The following is a 20,217-nucleotide window of genomic DNA, read 5'->3' as shown; positions in this document are numbered from 1 at the left end:
TTTCCAGGAGACTATTGGCATCGGCATTCACCACTGTTGATTGAAATTTCCATTTTTTTTATTATTTAAACACGGATATTGTGAGATTTGGCATTTATCTATACTAATACAATACAATAAAGTACACAATATATTGTCAAAGTTCATATATTGAGGAGTTCTGAATACATTACAAATACAGATTGAGTACGGAATGAAAACAAATGTGTAATAAAATAATCTCCTGCAAATAAATTATAGCAAATAGTCGTTATAAAATGACATAATTTATTACAGTCTACTAGACGGTAATACTAGGTATGTAATTTTACATCGATTACCTATTATTATTATCGATACAGAAATATTATAATCATCTTCAAATAATGTATTTGGTAGTCATTTAAACAACTCTACGATTTTCAGAACTGGAACAGAAAATTTTCTCCTCCAGCCTTTGATGTTGAAATTACGAAATACGAAAAACTCACAAAACACAAAAAGTGGCATATTTAGTAAACAAGTAAATTATATGAAAAATGGTTTTCCCTTGTGTGACGCCCTCGACTTCGTCTGCGAGAAAATCAGTGTAAGCTCTCGTATCCTTTTTAATCCCATTGCATCATACAATTTAACAGTTAGTGTACCAAATTCTCTCTTCTCTCTCTAATTGTTCTCGTTGGGGACTACGAGTTTATACTATCGCTATAAATCCATATTAATGAGAATTTTTTATCAGTTTGAATACTTCGTATGTTTTGACTGAGACTCCTGCTCAGCAGTAAGCCGAATATGGGTTGATAATGATGATGTTGATGATGATGTATGTTTTGTGCATACCCTAGTAAAAATTCTTGTGCACGCCACTGCTTGGTCGTGGTTATCCGCTAATTGCATTTATTACCTTGTATGTAACATGTTTACCCTCAAGATCTCGAGTATTAATGTTTACTTATCTGATAAAACCTTTACTTACAACTATTCTATTGCAAAGCAAAGTATTTATAACTTAGTTTTAAGTAGTTTTAAAATAATATATATATACTCGTACTCGTTTAATGGTGATAATAAAAAAATACTTAGCTAAGCCTCTCACACACACATTAATTTAATATAAATTTTCTATTTAGCTAATAATCTTTTGATAAGTTGAAAAAAATTCAATGCCGTGTTTAGAAGTTTAAGCTTAGCTTTTAACTATTATTTTCCTTATAGTAACATGGAAATATGTATTTTTCATTTAAATTTATTTTTAAATGTATAAAACTTTTAAAAAAACTACTAGATTTTGCAAATTTTCTACCTTTTGCATTGCAAATATTTTTAACCTTAATTCGTATTGTGAAAGACAAACATCTCATTATCATTAATAATAAAACACCGACTTATTGATAACTTAAGTGTATACGGTTTACATCGACGAATCGTCCGAATACGTATCAAAACATTGTATATTAAACCTTCAATGAAATATGCCCACGGGATTTATACCGAACAAGTAATTTACCGTTAAACTGTACAGCGAAACTTAAACATTAATATTCCAACTTCCACATTCTATCAACAACCGCCAAAGTGAGCAGTCTCCTTGTCTCTCAACAAAATGGCTGCAATACAGTTATCAGACCCACTCGTTCAAACATACATTTTCTACTCAACCATATTGGCGTTGAAATTGCTGGCCATGGGAACGCTGACGTCACTGATACGAATGGGAAGAGGATCGTTCGCAAACCCCGAAGACGCAAAAGCCTTCAGAGGCAAAGTGAAGTTGGACGACCCGATAGTGGAACGAACCCGTCGCGCTCATCTGAATGATTTGGAGAACATTCCAGCGTTCTGGATTTTGGGAGCATTGTACTTGACCACGGCGCCGGTCGCTGGGTGGGCGACACTGTTATTCCGAGTGTATACAGTGTGTAGGGTCATTCACTCGCTGGTGTACGCCGTGGTCCCATTGCCGCAGCCGGCACGTGGGGCCGCATACATGGTGCCGTATGTTATCAAATGGTATATGGGCGTCCAAACTGTGTTGTATTACTTATCGGCCGCATAGAGATACGTGTATTAAGTGAAGTTTACCTTTTTGGTGTGTGTTACGTTAAGAACTTTATTTCACGAAATCGTTGTAAGTATTATCTTTGAAGGGGTTTTTTAAGACTATGTATGAATGTAAGGTCATTAAATTGTTATTTATTTTTATTTGCAATGGTTTTATTTATTCTGCTAATTAGAATATTTCTATGGATGTTTTGATGTTTGTTACTCTTTAACGCCGCAAGTATTGAAGCGATTTGGCTGAAATTTGGAATGGAAATAGATTCTACTCTGGATTAACACATAGGTTACTTTTATCCCGGAAAAATCCATAGTTTCCGAGTGATTTGTGAAAAACTAAATTCTACGCGGACGAAGTCGCGGGCGTCCGCTAGTACGTATATATTTTTAATTTAAAAAAAAATGTTAACGTTAATAAGTCGGTAATTTATGGAGGTAATTATGCAACAAACGAGTTGAATTAGTTTTGACTGAGACTCCTGCTCAGCAGTAAGCCGAATATGGGTTGATAATGATGATGTTGATGATGATGTATGTTTTGTGCATACCCTAGTAAAAATTCTTGTGCACGCCACTGCTTGGTCGTGGTTATCCGCTAATTGCATTTATTACCTTGTATGTAACATGTTTACCCTCAAGATCTCGAGTATTAATGTTTACTTATCTGATAAAACCTTTACTTACAACTATTCTATTGCAAAGCAAAGTATTTATAACTTAGTTTTAAGTAGTTTTAAAATAATATATATATACTCGTACTCGTTTAATGGTGATAATAAAAAAATACTTAGCTAAGCCTCTCACACACACATTAATTTAATATAAATTTTCTATTTAGCTAATAATCTTTTGATAAGTTGAAAAAAATTCAATGCCGTGTTTAGAAGTTTAAGCTTAGCTTTTAACTATTATTTTCCTTATAGTAACATGGAAATATGTATTTTTCATTTAAATTTATTTTTAAATGTATAAAACTTTTAAAAAAACTACTAGATTTTGCAAATTTTCTACCTTTTGCATTGCAAATATTTTTAACCTTAATTCGTATTGTGAAAGACAAACATCTCATTATCATTAATAATAAAACACCGACTTATTGATAACTTAAGTGTATACGGTTTACATCGACGAATCGTCCGAATACGTATCAAAACATTGTATATTAAACCTTCAATGAAATATGCCCACGGGATTTATACCGAACAAGTAATTTACCGTTAAACTGTACAGCGAAACTTAAACATTAATATTCCAACTTCCACATTCTATCAACAACCGCCAAAGTGAGCAGTCTCCTTGTCTCTCAACAAAATGGCTGCAATACAGTTATCAGACCCACTCGTTCAAACATACATTTTCTACTCAACCATATTGGCGTTGAAATTGCTGGCCATGGGAACGCTGACGTCACTGATACGAATGGGAAGAGGATCGTTCGCAAACCCCGAAGACGCAAAAGCCTTCAGAGGCAAAGTGAAGTTGGACGACCCGATAGTGGAACGAACCCGTCGCGCTCATCTGAATGATTTGGAGAACATTCCAGCGTTCTGGATTTTGGGAGCATTGTACTTGACCACGGCGCCGGTCGCTGGGTGGGCGACACTGTTATTCCGAGTGTATACAGTGTGTAGGGTCATTCACTCGCTGGTGTACGCCGTGGTCCCATTGCCGCAGCCGGCACGTGGGGCCGCATACATGGTGCCGTATGTTATCAAATGGTATATGGGCGTCCAAACTGTGTTGTATTACTTATCGGCCGCATAGAGATACGTGTATTAAGTGAAGTTTACCTTTTTGGTGTGTGTTACGTTAAGAACTTTATTTCACGAAATCGTTGTAAGTATTATCTTTGAAGGGGTTTTTTAAGACTATGTATGAATGTAAGGTCATTAAATTGTTATTTATTTTTATTTGCAATGGTTTTATTTATTCTGCTAATTAGAATATTTCTATGGATGTTTTGATGTTTGTTACTCTTTAACGCCGCAAGTATTGAAGCGATTTGGCTGAAATTTGGAATGGAAATAGATTCTACTCTGGATTAACACATAGGTTACTTTTATCCCGGAAAAATCCATAGTTTCCGAGTGATTTGTGAAAAACTAAATTCTACGCGGACGAAGTCGCGGGCGTCCGCTAGTACGTATATATTTTTAATTTAAAAAAAAATGTTAACGTTAATAAGTCGGTAATTTATGGAGGTAATTATGCAACAAACGAGTTGAATTAATCTGCTGAGGAAACTTGTTTTCTTGTTGAAACGCAAGGTCAAAAGATCTTATTATAAAAATTACCAAACCGCTAAAAAAAGTTTTAAGGCAAGCATGACTTGCTTTTTTGACCTAATGTTCACATGACATCAAGATACGTTAACGTTATATTTTGTATATGATTATTGTAGCAATTCACAGTCATTGCTATGGCTCAATAATCATAATACGTTCAAAGTACCTACCTACTCGTACTGTACTCAGCGATTAGATTATTATCATCCACACATACAGTGTCAGATACGCGAGTCGACCGCACGCGTTTGTTTCTCACAATATCAAACTACCAAGTTGTTTTAATTTAAACAAAAATGGTGCCTGTAACATTAGCTGAACCGGCGGTGAGATCCTACATCGTATATTCCGGTATTTTGGCCCTCAAAGTACTGGGCATGGCAGTGTTGACTGGAAGAGTACGGTTCAGGAAAAAAGTGTTCGCAAACCCGGAAGACACTAAATCTACTAAAGGCATTGTGAAATACGACGATCCGGACGTCGAGAGAGTTCGACGCGCCCACTTAAACGATTTGGAGAATATACCGGCGTTTTGGTTGCTTGGTGCTTTGTATCTGACTACGGAACCCTCTGCCGAGTTGGCAACTCTCCTGTTCAGGGTGTTTGCTGCTGGAAGAATATTGCATACGATTGTGTACGCTGTCAAACCACTGCCTCAGCCGGCGCGAGCTATAGCGTACGGAATCCCTTATCTGATCAATTGGTTCATGGGCGTCCGAATTGTGTCTCATTATATAACCGCTCTATAAACTGGATACTCAGAACGTTGAAAATAGAAATCTATGGTTTGAAGTGTTGAAAGTAAGACTGTATTCTTCGGGATTTGGTTTAATTTGGTGGTCACGGTTCTTTAGTGTAAATCATGTTAAGAATTAGATTTTATGACTTCATTCGAGTTTTTAGAAACACGTTTTACTATTTGCGTATGAGTTATGAGAATAGCGCGAAGTGTATGTGGGAAAAATAATAATACAATTGATATTGGTACCTACCTACTTACATATACCATAATGTCCTGGTAAGGTTTCATACAATGTTATTGTCTTAAGTAGGTACCTTTATAAGATAACGGTGCGTATTCAATTTCAAAAGATTCAATGTTATCAGCTACTTATTGATTAAAATAAAATTAATAATTATTTTTGTCTGTTTTTTTTAAAAAAACCTAAATACATATTTATTAGTATGTAGGTAACTAGTAGTTTAGTCAACAAGAAACCTTTATTGGTTCGACATGACCGTCTATCATGTCATGTCAAAAAAAAAGATTACACGTGAAAAATTTTACAAAAGTAGTAGTATCAACATATCTGTTATTCATTAGTGCTATGAAATAATTAATACATAATTTTCACAGTAACACATAGGAAATAGGTTGCCTAGTTAAAGTGCGGCCAAACAGATTTTTCCTACAAAATCTAGAAAAACGTGAACTAGGCCAAACACAACTTTAGTACTAGTATTATAGCTATATCTATACTTATAATAAATCTGTAGAGAGGTCAATTCTGTACATGAAATATATTTCCAAAATAACTATCAGGGGGTGATTAGTGATCGATACTGATGCCAAAAATGCAATCAGTAGAATTTTTGTCTGTCTGTCTGTCTGTCTGTCTGTCTGTCTGTCTGTCTGTATGTTCTTTATAGAAACAAAAACTACTGGACGGATTTTAACGAAACTTGGTACAATTATTCTACATACTCCTGGGCAGGTTATAGTATACTTTTCATTACGCTACGATAAATAGCAGCAGAGCAGTGAAGAGAAATGTTGAGAAGTTACTCAATTTTTTAAGCTTCCGTCGCGTGTACAGCCTTAATGGTTAAAGCTACATAGAAATCATGTATGACGGAAATGTTCTCCTTAAAATTATCTATAAAACACAACAGCATATATATGTCTATCTTTTATGGTTGACTCACAATAACACGTGTAACTCCCGATAGCTTAGCAGTTCGGAGCTTTCTAATTATATTTGTCTACTCTTATGTTTATAACACTCATCACTTATCCCTAATAAGAAAGTTAACATTATTACCTATTCAATAAAAAAAGAATCATAAAAATTGGTAAAGAAACACCAAAGTTATACATGAAATACGCTAAGCCATCGCGCGTGAATACTAATTTCATGCTTTAAGGATTATTTTTGTGTAACGGTTGCCGCGCTCGACGCGACTCGCGGTGGGAGGAATAAATAAAGAAGTGCAGCTTTAATGAGTAGGGTAGGGGTAGGGTAGGGTAGGGGTAGGGTAGGGTAGGGTAGGGTAGGGTAGGGGTAAGGTAGGGGTAGTGTAGGGTAGGTGTAGGGCAGGGGTAGGGTAGGGTACGGGTAGGGTAGTGGTAGGGTAGGGGTAGGGTTGGGATAGGGTAGGGTAGGGGTAGGGTAGAGGTAGGTTAGGGTGGGGTTAGGATAGGGGTAGTTGAAAGTTTACAACAACTTTCACGCGGACGAAGTCCCGGGCGTCCGCTAGTTAAGCATAAAATAAGCTTTCATTTGACATATTATACGACTAAATAATTGATAAGGTATATAAATAGCATAAAGGGGTGTGGATTTTATCCTCCTCCTAACAAGTTAGCCCGCTTCCATCTTAGATTGCATCATCACTTACCATCAGGTGAGATTGTAGTCAAGGGCTAACTTGTAAAGAATAAAAAAAAAACTTAACAGTTTATATCTGGCAACCCCACAGTTGCAGTGCGAAAGCAGACAACCTTTTTGAATTGTTTTGGGTATATACAATTTTATTTAATTATCCAATGTCGGAAAGAGAAATAAGTTAAAAAAAGTAATCATTTAATACTATCCGGCCGCAATTTAACTAGGCAACCCACGTGCAATGTGTCAATGTGAATATCCGGATCTCGTACTATATGTATAAAGATAATTAAAGGAAAGTAGAAGTAGTAGGAAGTAAGTAGGAATAAAAATTTAATAACAACCAACCAAACAACAATATTCTAAGTTGACATTTGTAGCGTCCAACTGCGAAATCCTACACTTCGCGGCTGACACGCACAATGCACATGGTCGGTGTTTTTACTACTTCTTCATATTTATAGTTATTTATGTACCTAGTACCTAACAACCTTTAGACTTGCCTTAGTAACTTAGACAACAGTTATTTTTAGAATTGCACTGTTGTCTTCATTTACTTTTTTAATGAATCAGTTAACTCATATTAGCAACGACAAATACAGGAAATAAGAGCATGACTTGCATATTATCTAAGTATAGGTCACTGTTTTACTATAAGCTATATTCTGTTACGTACGAGTATAACATCGAATCACACAATGAGTCAGAACTCTGAAGTCTGAATTTTGATCACTCTGTGCCAGTTTGCTCCACAGACCGCACGTTTCGTCGCACAAAATCAATAACTGAAATAAACATGGTGCCTGTGTCTATAATCGAGCCCGCAGTGCGGTCTTACATCGTATACTCCAGTATTTTGGCTCTAAAATTGCTCGGCATGTCAGTGTTAACAGGATTAGTCAGACATACAAAGAAAGTGTTCGCAAACGAAGAGGACGCCAAAGCAACTAAAGGCGTTGTTAAATACGACGATCCAGACGTGGAGCGAGTTCGACGAGCTCATCTAAACGATTTGGAAAACATCCCGGCGTTTTGGTTGCTCGGTGGCTTGTACCTGACCACAGGGCCTTCTGCGGCGTTGGCTACTCTTCTGTTCAGGACGTATACCGCTGGTCGGATAATACACACAGTCGTGTACGCTGTCAAGCCTCTCCCACAGCCAACGCGCGCCATTGCATACGGAATCCCATACCTGATCAATTGGTTCATGGGATTATCTATCGTTTTTCATTACTTAGGAGCATTGTAATTTTTACAAAGTAATATAAGTGTTACAAACAGTATATCACAACTACAGTTTTGATATTTATTTTAATTTGTTTTACCATGCGCATGTATCGAAATTGTAATAGATTTGTATCTGTAATATACCTATGTAAAAATCTAGCAATATAACTAAAAAAAAATTATTTTTAAAAAATAGGATATATTTCTCATGAATTTCTTTATTTTGGAAGGAAATATTTATTAAGGAATATACCTACTATAACTTTTATGGACCTATAATGGTGAAAATGTTAATAGAAAATTGTATTTCTTTATTATTACTATTGCACATAGATATATAATTATGATAAAAATAAAACATGGTTTCAATTTATTTTATTTATTTCAGTTTTATTCTGTAATATTGTAAAATTAGATATTATAATACAGAATACAAAAAACAATTATAACAACAGCTTTTTAGATTCTTCAATAAATAAAAGCATGTTGAGTAGGTAAAAGTTTAAAAGGTCAAAGAGGATTACGAATCAAAAAGCAACTTTCAATTGGATCACCGCGTCAGTTTCTCTCACATCCAAACGTGGATTATATTGAATGTCTGGTATATTGACCGCTTATGAATCCCTATACTGGAGGTGTCATCCAGATGTCATGAAACTTTTCAAATAAAAATAGAACCTTTTATATTGTTACGTCCAAATCTGTTTTAACCTTTCATACCTCGATCTTCCCCGTAATAAGCAAATATCCAGAAAACTCGGTACACGTTCTATTCATTCTATTCTTGTCCTTAGAATGTTACGCCATCTTGTTCTATCTCCAGTTACTCGGAGAGCATCGTAGACAGTAGACTCGCGTAGTGCAGATTTGCCGCCCTAGCCAAGTCGCACGTCGATTCTCTTTCTACCATCGCTAACGCTTCAAAAACTAAAAAGATGTATGGGAATGACATTTGCTATCGACAGGTCACGTGATCAAGATCTGTCATTTCCATACACTTTTCTAGTTTTCGAAACGTTAGCGATCGTAGAAAGAGAATCGACGTGCCACTTGGATGAAGTTGTGGGCGTCCGATAATGTAATTATATAAAGTAATCGTTCAAAGTGTCACTACTCGTATAACAGGCATATTGGTTTATTACCTCTATTTTAGACATTGTGTTTACATAAATGAGTTATAAAATAATTATAAAATAATGTAGTTTCAAAGGGTATTTGTAACCTACCTACCTATATGTACCAATAGCTGGCGATTTTCGTTGATCAAATTTTCCTTAGTTGAAGTTAACAAAACATTCATAATTTCAAGTCACTGACAAATTAAATTTGAGACTCGTAAACCCGTTCTATAGGTAGAAAAACCTGCAACTCCAAAAAAAAAAATAACTTTGGATTATTACGAAAAAGATTGAGCAATAATAAGAAAATTGAAGGTTAAACTCATGAACGAAAATATTTAATTCAATGATTACTTTTTAACTTAGATAGACATGGGCAGCAGGGTAAATTAATCATCGTTATCTATTTATAAACATAAAACAAACAAAATCATACGACATTACCATCGATATATCGTATATACTCGTAATATTTTGATCATTATTTATTACATTTTATATCAAAAATAACCGATATTATAAATGCAAAAACGTGTTTGTTTGTTAATTTCTTATGCTTCCGTTGAATTACTGGTCATAATGAAATTCCCTAGGGCATCAACCCACACTGAAGCGGTGTGGGACATCTATTCATAACTATAGCTAACCAAGTTAATTTAGAAGTGTAGTAAAAAATTAACTACTAACTACACTACATTTAAAATGCACAGAAATCCTAATTTTACATTTTATTTAGGCACAAATTGCAATACGATCAACTAATTAATAAGGATAAATTAGATAAGCTAGATAAGGTTTTCAAAGACTACATAGGTGTGACACTAATCATACAGTTACACTAAAGTGCGCATTCAGTGTTGGTTAGATTTTCAGTATCCAAAGTAGGTACTATGGCTTCAACAATATTAACGGAACCAGTGGTGCGGTCATACATTTTCTATTCTAGTGTTTTAGCATTGAAAGTACTTGCCATGGGAATATTCACTGGAAGAGTGCGGCGCAGGAAGAATGTATTCGCCAATGTGGAGGACACTAAAACTACTAAAGGCTTTGTGAAATTCGACGACCCCGACGTCGAGAGAGTTCGACGAGCACATCTCAACGATTTGGAGAACATACCGGTGTTCTGGTTTCTCGGTGCACTGTATTTGAGTACGGGACCCGATCCAGATCTGGCTACTATTCTGTTTAGAGTGTACACTGCTGGTAGGATACTCCACACAGTGGTGTATGCTGTGAAGCCTCTGCCACAACCGGCGCGCGGTATCGCTTACGGTGTCCCATGTCTGATCAATTGGTTCATGGGTGTGCAAATTGTGTCTCATTATATAAGCGCATGGTAATATCGTTTTTTTTTTTGTGTCACATCCTTTAAGCGACGTTTTTTTTTATTTTTTTATTCTCTACAAGTTAGCCCTTGACTACAGTCTCACCTGATGATAAGTGATGATGCAATCTAAGATGTAAGCGGGCTAACTTGTTAGGAGCAGGATGAAAATCCACACGCCTTTCGGTTTCTACACGGTATTGTACCAGAACGCTAAATCGCTTAGCGGTACGTCTTTGCCGGTCAACTAGCCACGGCCGAAGCCTCCCACCAGCCAAAACTTGTAATAAATGAAGAGGTTCTCAATTCAACACTATTTCTAAAAGGTAAACAGAAGTGCAAAGTGTACCTACTTATGTTGAGTTTCAAGTTAACAATAGGTATACAAATATTAACTGCAAACAACAGCTATGTACCTATACAAATATTTAATACATAAATCACGACAATGGTCATGCATTATGTATTTTTTTAATTTGCGAGAAGAAAAACTATTATTATTTAACCTATTACCATTAACAAGATAAATAATAACAAAATAATGATGGATAAGATAATGAAGATAGAATAAGATTGGAATAATTATAATATTATTGAATAATAATTATTCTGAGGAATAATTTGATTGTCAGTAACTTTTTCCGAGAGATTAGGTATGGAAGGAATGCATTTTCATTGTAGCATATAATGTAGATAGGTTATTAAATTTGTAGTATGTAAATTGTGGGGATTGTAATAAATTATTTAAAATAATTATTAGTTTTGTTTTATTTTTAAATATAAAAATGATTGCGATTATGTAGGTACCTACCATAAAAATTCCTACTTGTCACTGTTCTTAATCACGCAGTATCTATCTGAAATTGTAATGAATGCGAGAAATCATTAAGAAATCATTTATATTACCTACGTACCCAGTTAATTTCTTTTAATAATAATAACCATTAAGGTTTATCTAATAGTAATAACCTATCAGTCGATTAAAGAGGGATACGTGTTGTGCCAAGCCCACTTGCTCGTAGCGTGGCAGAAGGACAAAGTCATGATGACAATATTTTAGAAGGTATAATGCTAGGCGTCCACAGATCCGCATCGTACGGATCGCATCGAACGGATTTTATCTACCGTAAAATTGAAAATCCGTTTGATACGACGCGTCCTTTATGTACGATGCGGACATATGGACACGCCTACGTTAATACCTACTTTCTACCTGACGCCCGCGAATCTGTTTCTGAAAATTCTTTTTGGATTTTTGTCAAATACAATTTTGAGAAAAGAATAAAAAGTAGCCTCATGTTCTGCTCCATGGTCCATTTTAACTCTATATCAAATTTTATACAAATCGGCTCACGGTTTAGCCGTGAAATGGTAACAGACAAACAACTACTAATTAAGTAACTATTATTTTTTATTATATTTGATTAACCAATTTTGCATTTTTACTATTACCTACTAACAGATATCGCCTGCGACTTCGTCCGTGTGTCGCGGATTCGGACGAAACCCATTTGGTAGTGATCGTAACAAAGTCAAACAATATCACCCTAAGCGTAAGTTTAAGTTCTATATATACCATACTAGCTGACGCCGCGCGGTTTTACCCGCGTGGTTCCAATGGCCTTCCTCAATACATGGGCTATCTGACACTGAAGAATTTTTCAAATCCGACCAGTAGTTCCTGAGATTAGCGCGTTCAATCAAACAAACAAACTCTTCAGCGTTATATATTAGTATAGATAAGAAATTAAATATCACGATTCACGTGTCTCAAACGGTATAGGAAAACATCGTGAGGAAACCTGCATACCAGAGAATTTTCTTAAATCTCTACGAAAATTATTTACTTGTTTATTTTTATTTCAATATAAAAAAATACTTGTACATCTTTTTGGAAAAGAGCTAATACTCCGACACTGGTGTACCGACAATTACCAAACACAGTTTTCAAATGAAAACAACCGCACCAAAATCGGTCCATCTGTTTAAGAAATACAATGCCACAGACAAACTCACACACAGACGGACGTCAAACTTAAAACACGTTTTTTGCGTCGGGGATTAAAAATGACTGCTTCCATATTCATTACTAGCAGAATAAATGCCATGGGCCATGGAGGTTATTCGGTTCTATTCGAAAATTGAAACAATCCCGTAAAGTCGTAACTTTCTTGAAGCAAACATCATTATTATTTCGACGTGTACCTACTGTTGTTTATCATCGTTAGTCCTGGAACGTCTGTAAGGACAATTAGTCAGGACATCACGACGTCTCCTCACACCTGGCGACTGATTGATCGAATTTTGTCCCCCACTGTCATGGCTTAGTTGACAGTGATGTTAAGGCTGTTACTAATGCCACATAATACATAATACTACAATCTAATGCCAACGAACTTGAACTATATTTGACTGTATGGGAACAGGAATTGAAGGTTGTCAGTTCCTGAAGTTTCGGTTTTTCTTCAATATAATGTATGTTATTTAACTTATTCTTAAACTAAGATTTTGAGTTTGTTGCTTTATTTTAATTTAATAAAATATTTAATTTTACTAATATAACAGGGTTAATTAACCAATCACGACGACAGTTTTTTTTGTAAATACACAGGCACATGCAATACATTAAAATTTTATTATTTTCAAATAAATTCGAGGTGTCTATTACGTGTTCTGACAGTTTGACAGTGTTATGACTTCGCAGTTTTGGATTTTGGCCATTTCGAAACTAAGGACTATAACGGAATAAAGACGCTTGAAAGGGCTCGAACCCAAGGTCGAAATAAGGTTTTTAAAAAAATAAATAAACAATGTCTGCTACGAGGAAATAACGTATTAATTACTTTTTTTGGCAGATTTTTGTGCCGGAGTTTAACAGTAGAAATGGTTTATTAAAAAACAATTATTTAGAAATTGGATATTTTTAGTACATTTACATTTTCCGCAAAATTCTGAGTTAGGACTGGGTCAGGATCTGGAATTCTCCCATCAAGCAGCTTTCGAGATTTCGTGATGAATGACTTTTCGCATTTATATATTAAGATTTTCGTTGTTTTTGAATATTAATTTATTAAAAAAAGATATTGAGCAGGGTTTTAATTTGTGAACTTTATCTGGTTTTATTCATGGAGCGTGTTATTTGTCACCGTCATCCCCGGTAGCAGCCGACTGTACAATTAGTCAGCGCGCCACCTGGCACCGAATGATTGATGAAACCGAGCGATCCGTTGCGACATTAGACGTTGGTTAACATAACCCCAACTAACGACCTATCTCTTTGTTACACTATTTCTTTATGAAAATATTTAGTTGTATGCAGTGGCGTAGCGAGGGGGCAGGGGAGTTTGCCCCGGGTGGCATACGAAAGAGGGCGGCAGCAAGTGCAATGATTACCTATGTAAATTCATTATTATCTACCCATTGTTGAGCACGAGTCACCGCTCAAAAACAGAGTGGTTAGGCTAATAGTCCACGCTGGCCCAATATGGCGGATTGGCAGGCTTCACACTCGTAGAGAATTAAAAAAAGTCAAAGGTATGCAGGTGTCCTCGTGAAATTTTTCCTTTACCGTTTGTAATACGCGATAATGATGTCAATTGATAATAAAAAAAAATACAAATGTATACGCCTCGTAACTCATTAGACAAAATGTAGCACATGCCTCTTCAAAGAGAGCAGTAATGTAGGGCTTGTTCGGTAGGCTATAACATTCTTTTAGATGTGTGCTCCTTCCGAAGTAGTGGTAGTAGTTTATTATGATTTCCAATACGCTGTACGGTGTAAATCAGGACCTTGTTATAAATACTGCCCACCCAGTCAAGCTTGACAGTTACACTAGCAACCAATCGCAAGAAAACTATCGGCTACAAACAGAGTTCTTAGCTGCTTATAGGTATGTACGATTTTAACTTTAAAATAATAATAATGAAATTATGGTGGCTCCACAGATTTTCAAACAGCCCCTGGCCGATGAAACCCCAGGCTACGCCACTGGTAAGTATATGTGGCTTTTCGGAAAACTGGCTTAAACGTGTTATTATTCGCTATTAAATGTAGTAGTAGAAGTCGATTGAATATTAAAAAAAGATTTCATATTGATTACAAATTACAAACTAAACATACAAATCATAATTTGCATTCAACAGACTACAAATGTTTACAAGAAAGTAGACGAATAGGTACCTATGCAATTTATCAAATTCCAGTTTTGTGTTTTGCAGATTGACTGTGGGTATACTTACAAGTAGGTATATTATAGGTATTGCAGCGTTTGTACTTTACCACCCCTCGACCTATATTATTTATTCTACGCCTCGACATGACATTTAAGATTTCAGCGAGCAATTAACCTTAATGTAAAGGTTGACATTATCATTACTGAGTTCGTTCCTGTTTATTTCCCAAAAGCCTAGTAGCAGTAGTGTGACAATGCTCATCGTCCTGACTTGTTTCACCGCCATTTTTTAACCGTCTTTAAGAAACGAGGAGACGTTTCTTAAAGTCGTTTTTTTACCGTTTGTTAACTCATAACTCGTCGTTTATAACCAATTTTAAAAAGTCTTTTTTTGTTTTTCAAATTCAAATTGGTACAATTTCATTTCATGAAAATCGGTTTAGTAATTAAGTGTTAAAATCAAAATAACTGAAATACGTCTTTTAAGTCGGTCCCATTTTTATGTTAAAAAGATTATATTTATATTTATATCGCATTACTATGAACTGTTCGAAAAGTACGATTGCTGGTAAAGTGATGACATTGTGAAGCATCATCATTTACAACCCATATTCGGAAAGCGGTAGAACTCATCACCGAGGGGTGGCTGTTCGATCCCCGCCCATTATAATACCTCGACTATTGTCGTACCCACTCCTAATAAAGTCTTGCCCGACTAGTTGGAGGGGAATGGGCATATTGGTGATATTTAAAATACTTGACAATTATTATATAAAATTAAAATCGGCACATTATTGAGCACGAGTCTCATTTCAGAATGCGATGGGTTAGGCTAATAGTCCACCACGCTGTCCCAATGCGGTTTGGCAAACTAAGAAAAGTCCCACGATATTTTTGCTTCACACACAAGTGTTATTCAGACAAGTGATATTTAATTTCTTAAAATGCACTTAACTGAAAAGTTAAGTGCATTTTAAAGCTGGAATCGAACTTACGCCCTTCGAATCGAAGGCAGAGGTACCTAATAAGGAATAACCTCGTTAATGATACAAGTTCGGAGGAGGGGAGTTTACCTAAAGTTGTTACTAACCAAATATTTTTTACTAATGCTTAGTTATAAGTAGGTACAACTAAACAGTCACAATGTCCTAAATTTCGTGGTACATTATCTCGTTCCAAAGCTTAGAATTTTTTATTACCTGGTAACCCAGTTACCACACCGGCAACACCGGCCGCCATTTTGGTATGTATTTTATATTGACTTGACTTAAACTGGCTACTGAATATTGCATAAAAGTCCGTTTAGCAGTTCCGTAGATAAGTTTGAACTTATCCTAACTACTAAAATTTGTAATTTAGTTGCTCCATCCAGTGGCGTAGCGTGCTTTTGAGGGGCCTTGTATAAACGTACGCTTGACCAAGGAAAAAACAGATTCGCCCCTGGCTCCATCTCAACTTATAGCAATTTTATTCAATGTAGCTAACCTACCTACTTAGATACATTATATTTCTATTCTATAATTGTAATAGATTGCTCATTTCTGTGAACCAAGTAAAATAGACCCCAGCACATAAGTTGAACCCAAATTACAGTTGTTTACAAATACAATTGTAAACAAAAGTGTTAGACGCGTAATCCGTGGTTGCTCGGTACATTAAAAAGATGTCAAAAGATGAAAATTTCGTACACAATTGTCATGATATCAACTCGTTGTTAGTATGGTTACTCGTGGTACCTCGTACTCGTACCATACTGTCGCTAATACCAAATGTCTTACTGTCAACGAAATTTTATACTGTAGACATGTTACCTACATGCCTACAAAGTCACTGCAAAAAAAGAGTTGTATATGCTACAAACTCGGTATATAAAGTTATTTATGCCTACAATGACAGCCTTTGGCAAACAACTTCCATTAAACGAACACTTTATTTTATGGTCGCGGTCAAGTGCCATAAAAATATAATATTCATTTTTATATTTTCATAAAGTAGGTAAGCGATTTATAATGTAAACCATTGATTCTCAAAGTGGTCCAGGTGGACCCCCAGGGGTCTACGGAAGAGTCGGCGAAGACTACGTCGACGTGACATAAAAATTCACGGGTTCACGATTCGTAAGCGGGAGTCCACGAAAATGTGTGCATTGATTGCTTCCTTGTGCTGTGAGTAAGATATCAAAAATTAAAAAAATAAGTTTTTTCATAGAAAATTTAATTTTTTTTCATCCACACATGATGCACAATCAATTAATTAATTAACTAAGTAATAAATTCTCACTACTTTTTTTAAAACTGTTAATTCGTGGTGGCTGTTGATTTAATTGCAACGAAAAATTCCATGGACGAATCAAGAGGTCCACTGGAACCAGTTAAATTTTAAAGTGATCTATGAGAAAAAAAAGTTTGGGAACCTCTGATGTAAAACACAGGAAAGAATTCTAACCCAATATGTATCTATATACCTACCCTGTAGTTATCTACGTGAATCTACCTGCAGGTAGAAGACATTTTGAGCGTGCATTGCATAGCCATTTGCCAATGCCAAAGCCAAACTAGTTCAATGACGTTAGCTGTCAGTTTCACCGGCCGGCAAACGCGTGGGTCGCCCAGTGAAATTTGTACCTACCAGTACCTACTACTGAGCAGATGTGAGTTAATATTTTTCTGTAATTATTATACTAATGTATCATTATATGATTTGATAATGACTTATAAATAATGTATTAAATACCCAATAAACGAATTCATAATAACTTTTTCATGAGGTTAGGTGCACTGGTAATTAATACTGAACTTTATAGACAAATTGCTTGAGTCGATAATCGTTTAGCGCTTGACCAATAAAACGAGGATTATTATTACAAACAAACGTGACGTCATGAGATGTGTTGGGGCGACAGCTTGTTGTCTATCTATCTCGCTCTCACATATGATTGTGAACGCACGTAGTGTCAAGGTCAAAAGGTTTGAAATACACAATATGCTAGTGTAGTCCTGCTATAAATAACTATATTCGTAGGTAGGTAACTAAGTAACAAGTGTAGGTAAGTAGATATATATTATCAAAATATTTTTTTAAATTCGGTTATTAAAAAGATACCTTTGTTTTGGAGCCCTATTTTAATTAGATTAATAGATATTCATTTTGATTTTTGTCAACCTATGTCTGATTAAAAAGGATGGTAGATATATCTACGTGCCGCTTATTTGCTCGACTTGGCGGATAATGGTTTTTTAACACTCATTTTTATCATTTACTTTATAGGTAGGTACCTCACTAGTCACTACTTATACGACGAATCTACACTAATGTTTTATAGCTGAAGAGTTTCTTTGCTTGAACACACTAATCTCAGGAACTATTATTCCGATTCAAAAATTTATTTCAATGTTAGATAGCCCATTTATAGAGGAAGGATATAGGCTATATTTTCTCACCATATTCCCACGGAAACGGTAACTATGCCAGTGAAACCGCGGGGCGTCTGCTAGTTCAATATAATTTCATCATTTTCGAATTCAGGGACGTACACGTAACCAACAGTCCAGGGAAAATATACACGTCCTTTAGTATAAAAATACCCATAAATAAGTGGAAAAGGAGATGGTCCATTTCAGGTCCACTCTTGTACCCGCATCATTAATATTTATAAAATGCAAGGATTTTATTAAAATTTATTAAAGTGAATAAATCTAACTAAATAAAAAGAAAGAAATAAAATAAAAACTCAAGTTTTTGAGTTCTATCAAGATGGCGCCCATAGAGCAACTATGACATGACAATTGACAGCAAACGTCAAATCGATTACTGCATTGAAAACGTCATCTATCCGCCATTAATACCCTTATTAATGTTGCATTTCTTGGGAGATAATGAGTATTATTTCGAAAGAATTAAAGTAAATTCGTAAATTTGTATAATCAAAACTAGTTAAAAAATATCTTCTTTTATTTCCGCTGGGCTCCATACAATTTTGGTCCATCTCCTTTGTAATAGTTACAACGAAAAATATACAATCTCGATAATGCACTTGAGGAGCAAGTAGCAACCCTTCTCAAACCTTTCTCGAGCGTGACAGGGCGCGGCTACGAAAGTTCATAAGCAGTTCAGTTCAAAGGGTTGGATGCGTGACGCTTACCTTAATATAAAATATTATCTGCTGAGTAGTGTCAAGCTAGTACCAACGACTTTTTAACCCCAAACGTAAAAAAAGGTTTTATAAGTTCAGTCTATCTATCAGTCTGTGGAAAAAATAGCATGGAATCAGCTATTATTTTTTTTTCTAAGTAAATAAATTTCTGGCAAAACCCTTCAAACTTTTCTTTGAGTCGGGGGATTTTTAGTTATTGTATTCTTTTTCAAACGACCACAATTATAATAGTTTTTTTTATTTGAAATATTCTAATAACATGCTAAGTGTTCTAATTACTAAAACAATGTCATTGGAACTATATGAAGTGACCGTAAACACCACACAATAAAAAAAAAACAGTTTTTTGTGTAGACTTATTTTCGTTATTTTGATTTTAAAACCAACTACGTAACCGGTATTTTTATGATTTTTTTTTAAATAAAATGAAATCCATATTGGTCCATGCGAGATCGAGTAATCGGAGATAATACGTATATAATGAGACTCCTTTTTTTCGATTCGGTTAAAAATGAGATAAGTAAAACGGAAAAAAATAAATTTTTAAAACAGAAAAATCGTAAACATAAAGTACCGAATCGTGTCGCATTATTATTCTATCTCCTCTAACAAGACTGTATTATATAAAGATGTTTGCAAATTGCAACTTCACGCAGATGCACCTGTATCCTTTATAGCAATGCCCTGTTAAGGCGAATACTCACATGTTTATCTATACGAATAGTTTGCACCTACTCTATGTGCTTGCTGCTTAACGTATTTGTCTGTTTAGTTCATTTGTTTGCTATAATACGCATTGAGTTTTGAACCGGTAACTTGTCATTAGTTTTTAGGGTTCCGTAGTCCATAAGGAACCCTTATACGCTATGTCTGTCTGTCCGTCCGTCCATTCGTTTGTCCGCGGCTTACCGCACAGACTATTACTACTGGAAGGCTGTAAATTAGCATGACTATGTGTATAAAAATGCAAACAAAGTCATAGAATAAAATCTTTAAAAATATTTGATTGAGGATACCACCTCCCCTAAATGTAAGGTGAGGATGATTTTTTTTAATCGTTTATATTATAGTGTGGGGTATCGTTGGATAGATCTTTGAAAGATATAAGGGGTCATCTACATATATTTTTCGATTTAAAAATCCGTTTGTAAAATAATAATAGATTTAATGTTGCGTAAAAATAAGGTTAATTTCTCTATATTTCCATTATCTACTAATCTACAATAAAATCTAGTAATTCATAAAATAAGTATTTTTTTTAGTATAATATGTAGGAATAATGACGGTGAT

At 35.2% G+C, this 20,217-nt stretch overlaps 4 protein-coding genes across 5 annotated transcripts in view; 3 read left to right on the top strand and 1 right to left on the bottom strand.

Moving 5' to 3' along the window:
• Positions 1-20,217, bottom strand: part of LOC112053772 (EF-hand domain-containing protein 1-like) — a 75,075-nt gene that overhangs the window by 36,786 nt on the left and 18,072 nt on the right. The gene's annotated exons all lie outside the window — the stretch shown is intronic.
• On the top strand, positions 1,521-3,906 carry LOC112053773 (uncharacterized). The gene is made up of 2 exons (XM_052891613.1): positions 1,521-2,029; positions 3,364-3,906. The coding sequence occupies exons 1-2, from the start codon at positions 1,583-1,585 to the stop codon at positions 3,799-3,801; spliced, it is 885 nt and encodes a 294-aa protein (XP_052747573.1). The 5' UTR covers positions 1,521-1,582; the 3' UTR covers positions 3,802-3,906.
• On the top strand, positions 4,126-8,345 carry LOC112053774 (uncharacterized). The gene is given in 2 exon segments (XM_052891614.1): positions 4,126-5,087; positions 7,756-8,345. Coding segments are annotated over 2 exon segments (891 nt in total). The 5' UTR covers positions 4,126-4,618; the 3' UTR covers positions 8,178-8,345.
• Positions 14,554-20,217, top strand: part of LOC112053771 (uncharacterized) — a 221,968-nt gene continuing 216,304 nt past the window's right edge. Inside the window, exon 1 of one of the 2 annotated variants that reach the window (XM_052891611.1) lies at positions 14,554-14,593. The gene's annotated coding sequence lies outside the window, so the exon portion shown is untranslated. Of the gene's footprint in view, positions 14,594-17,316; positions 17,425-20,217 lie in introns of those variants that run through there. The other variant, XM_052891610.1, reaches the window with a different exon arrangement.

This window comes from Bicyclus anynana, chromosome 4, assembly GCF_947172395.1.
Source record: "Bicyclus anynana chromosome 4, ilBicAnyn1.1, whole genome shotgun sequence".
In the NCBI taxonomy this organism is placed as follows: Eukaryota; Metazoa; Arthropoda; class Insecta; order Lepidoptera; family Nymphalidae; genus Bicyclus; species Bicyclus anynana.
Note: the sequence above shows the minus strand (reverse complement) of the source record. Positions and strands in the feature narration are given on the sequence as shown.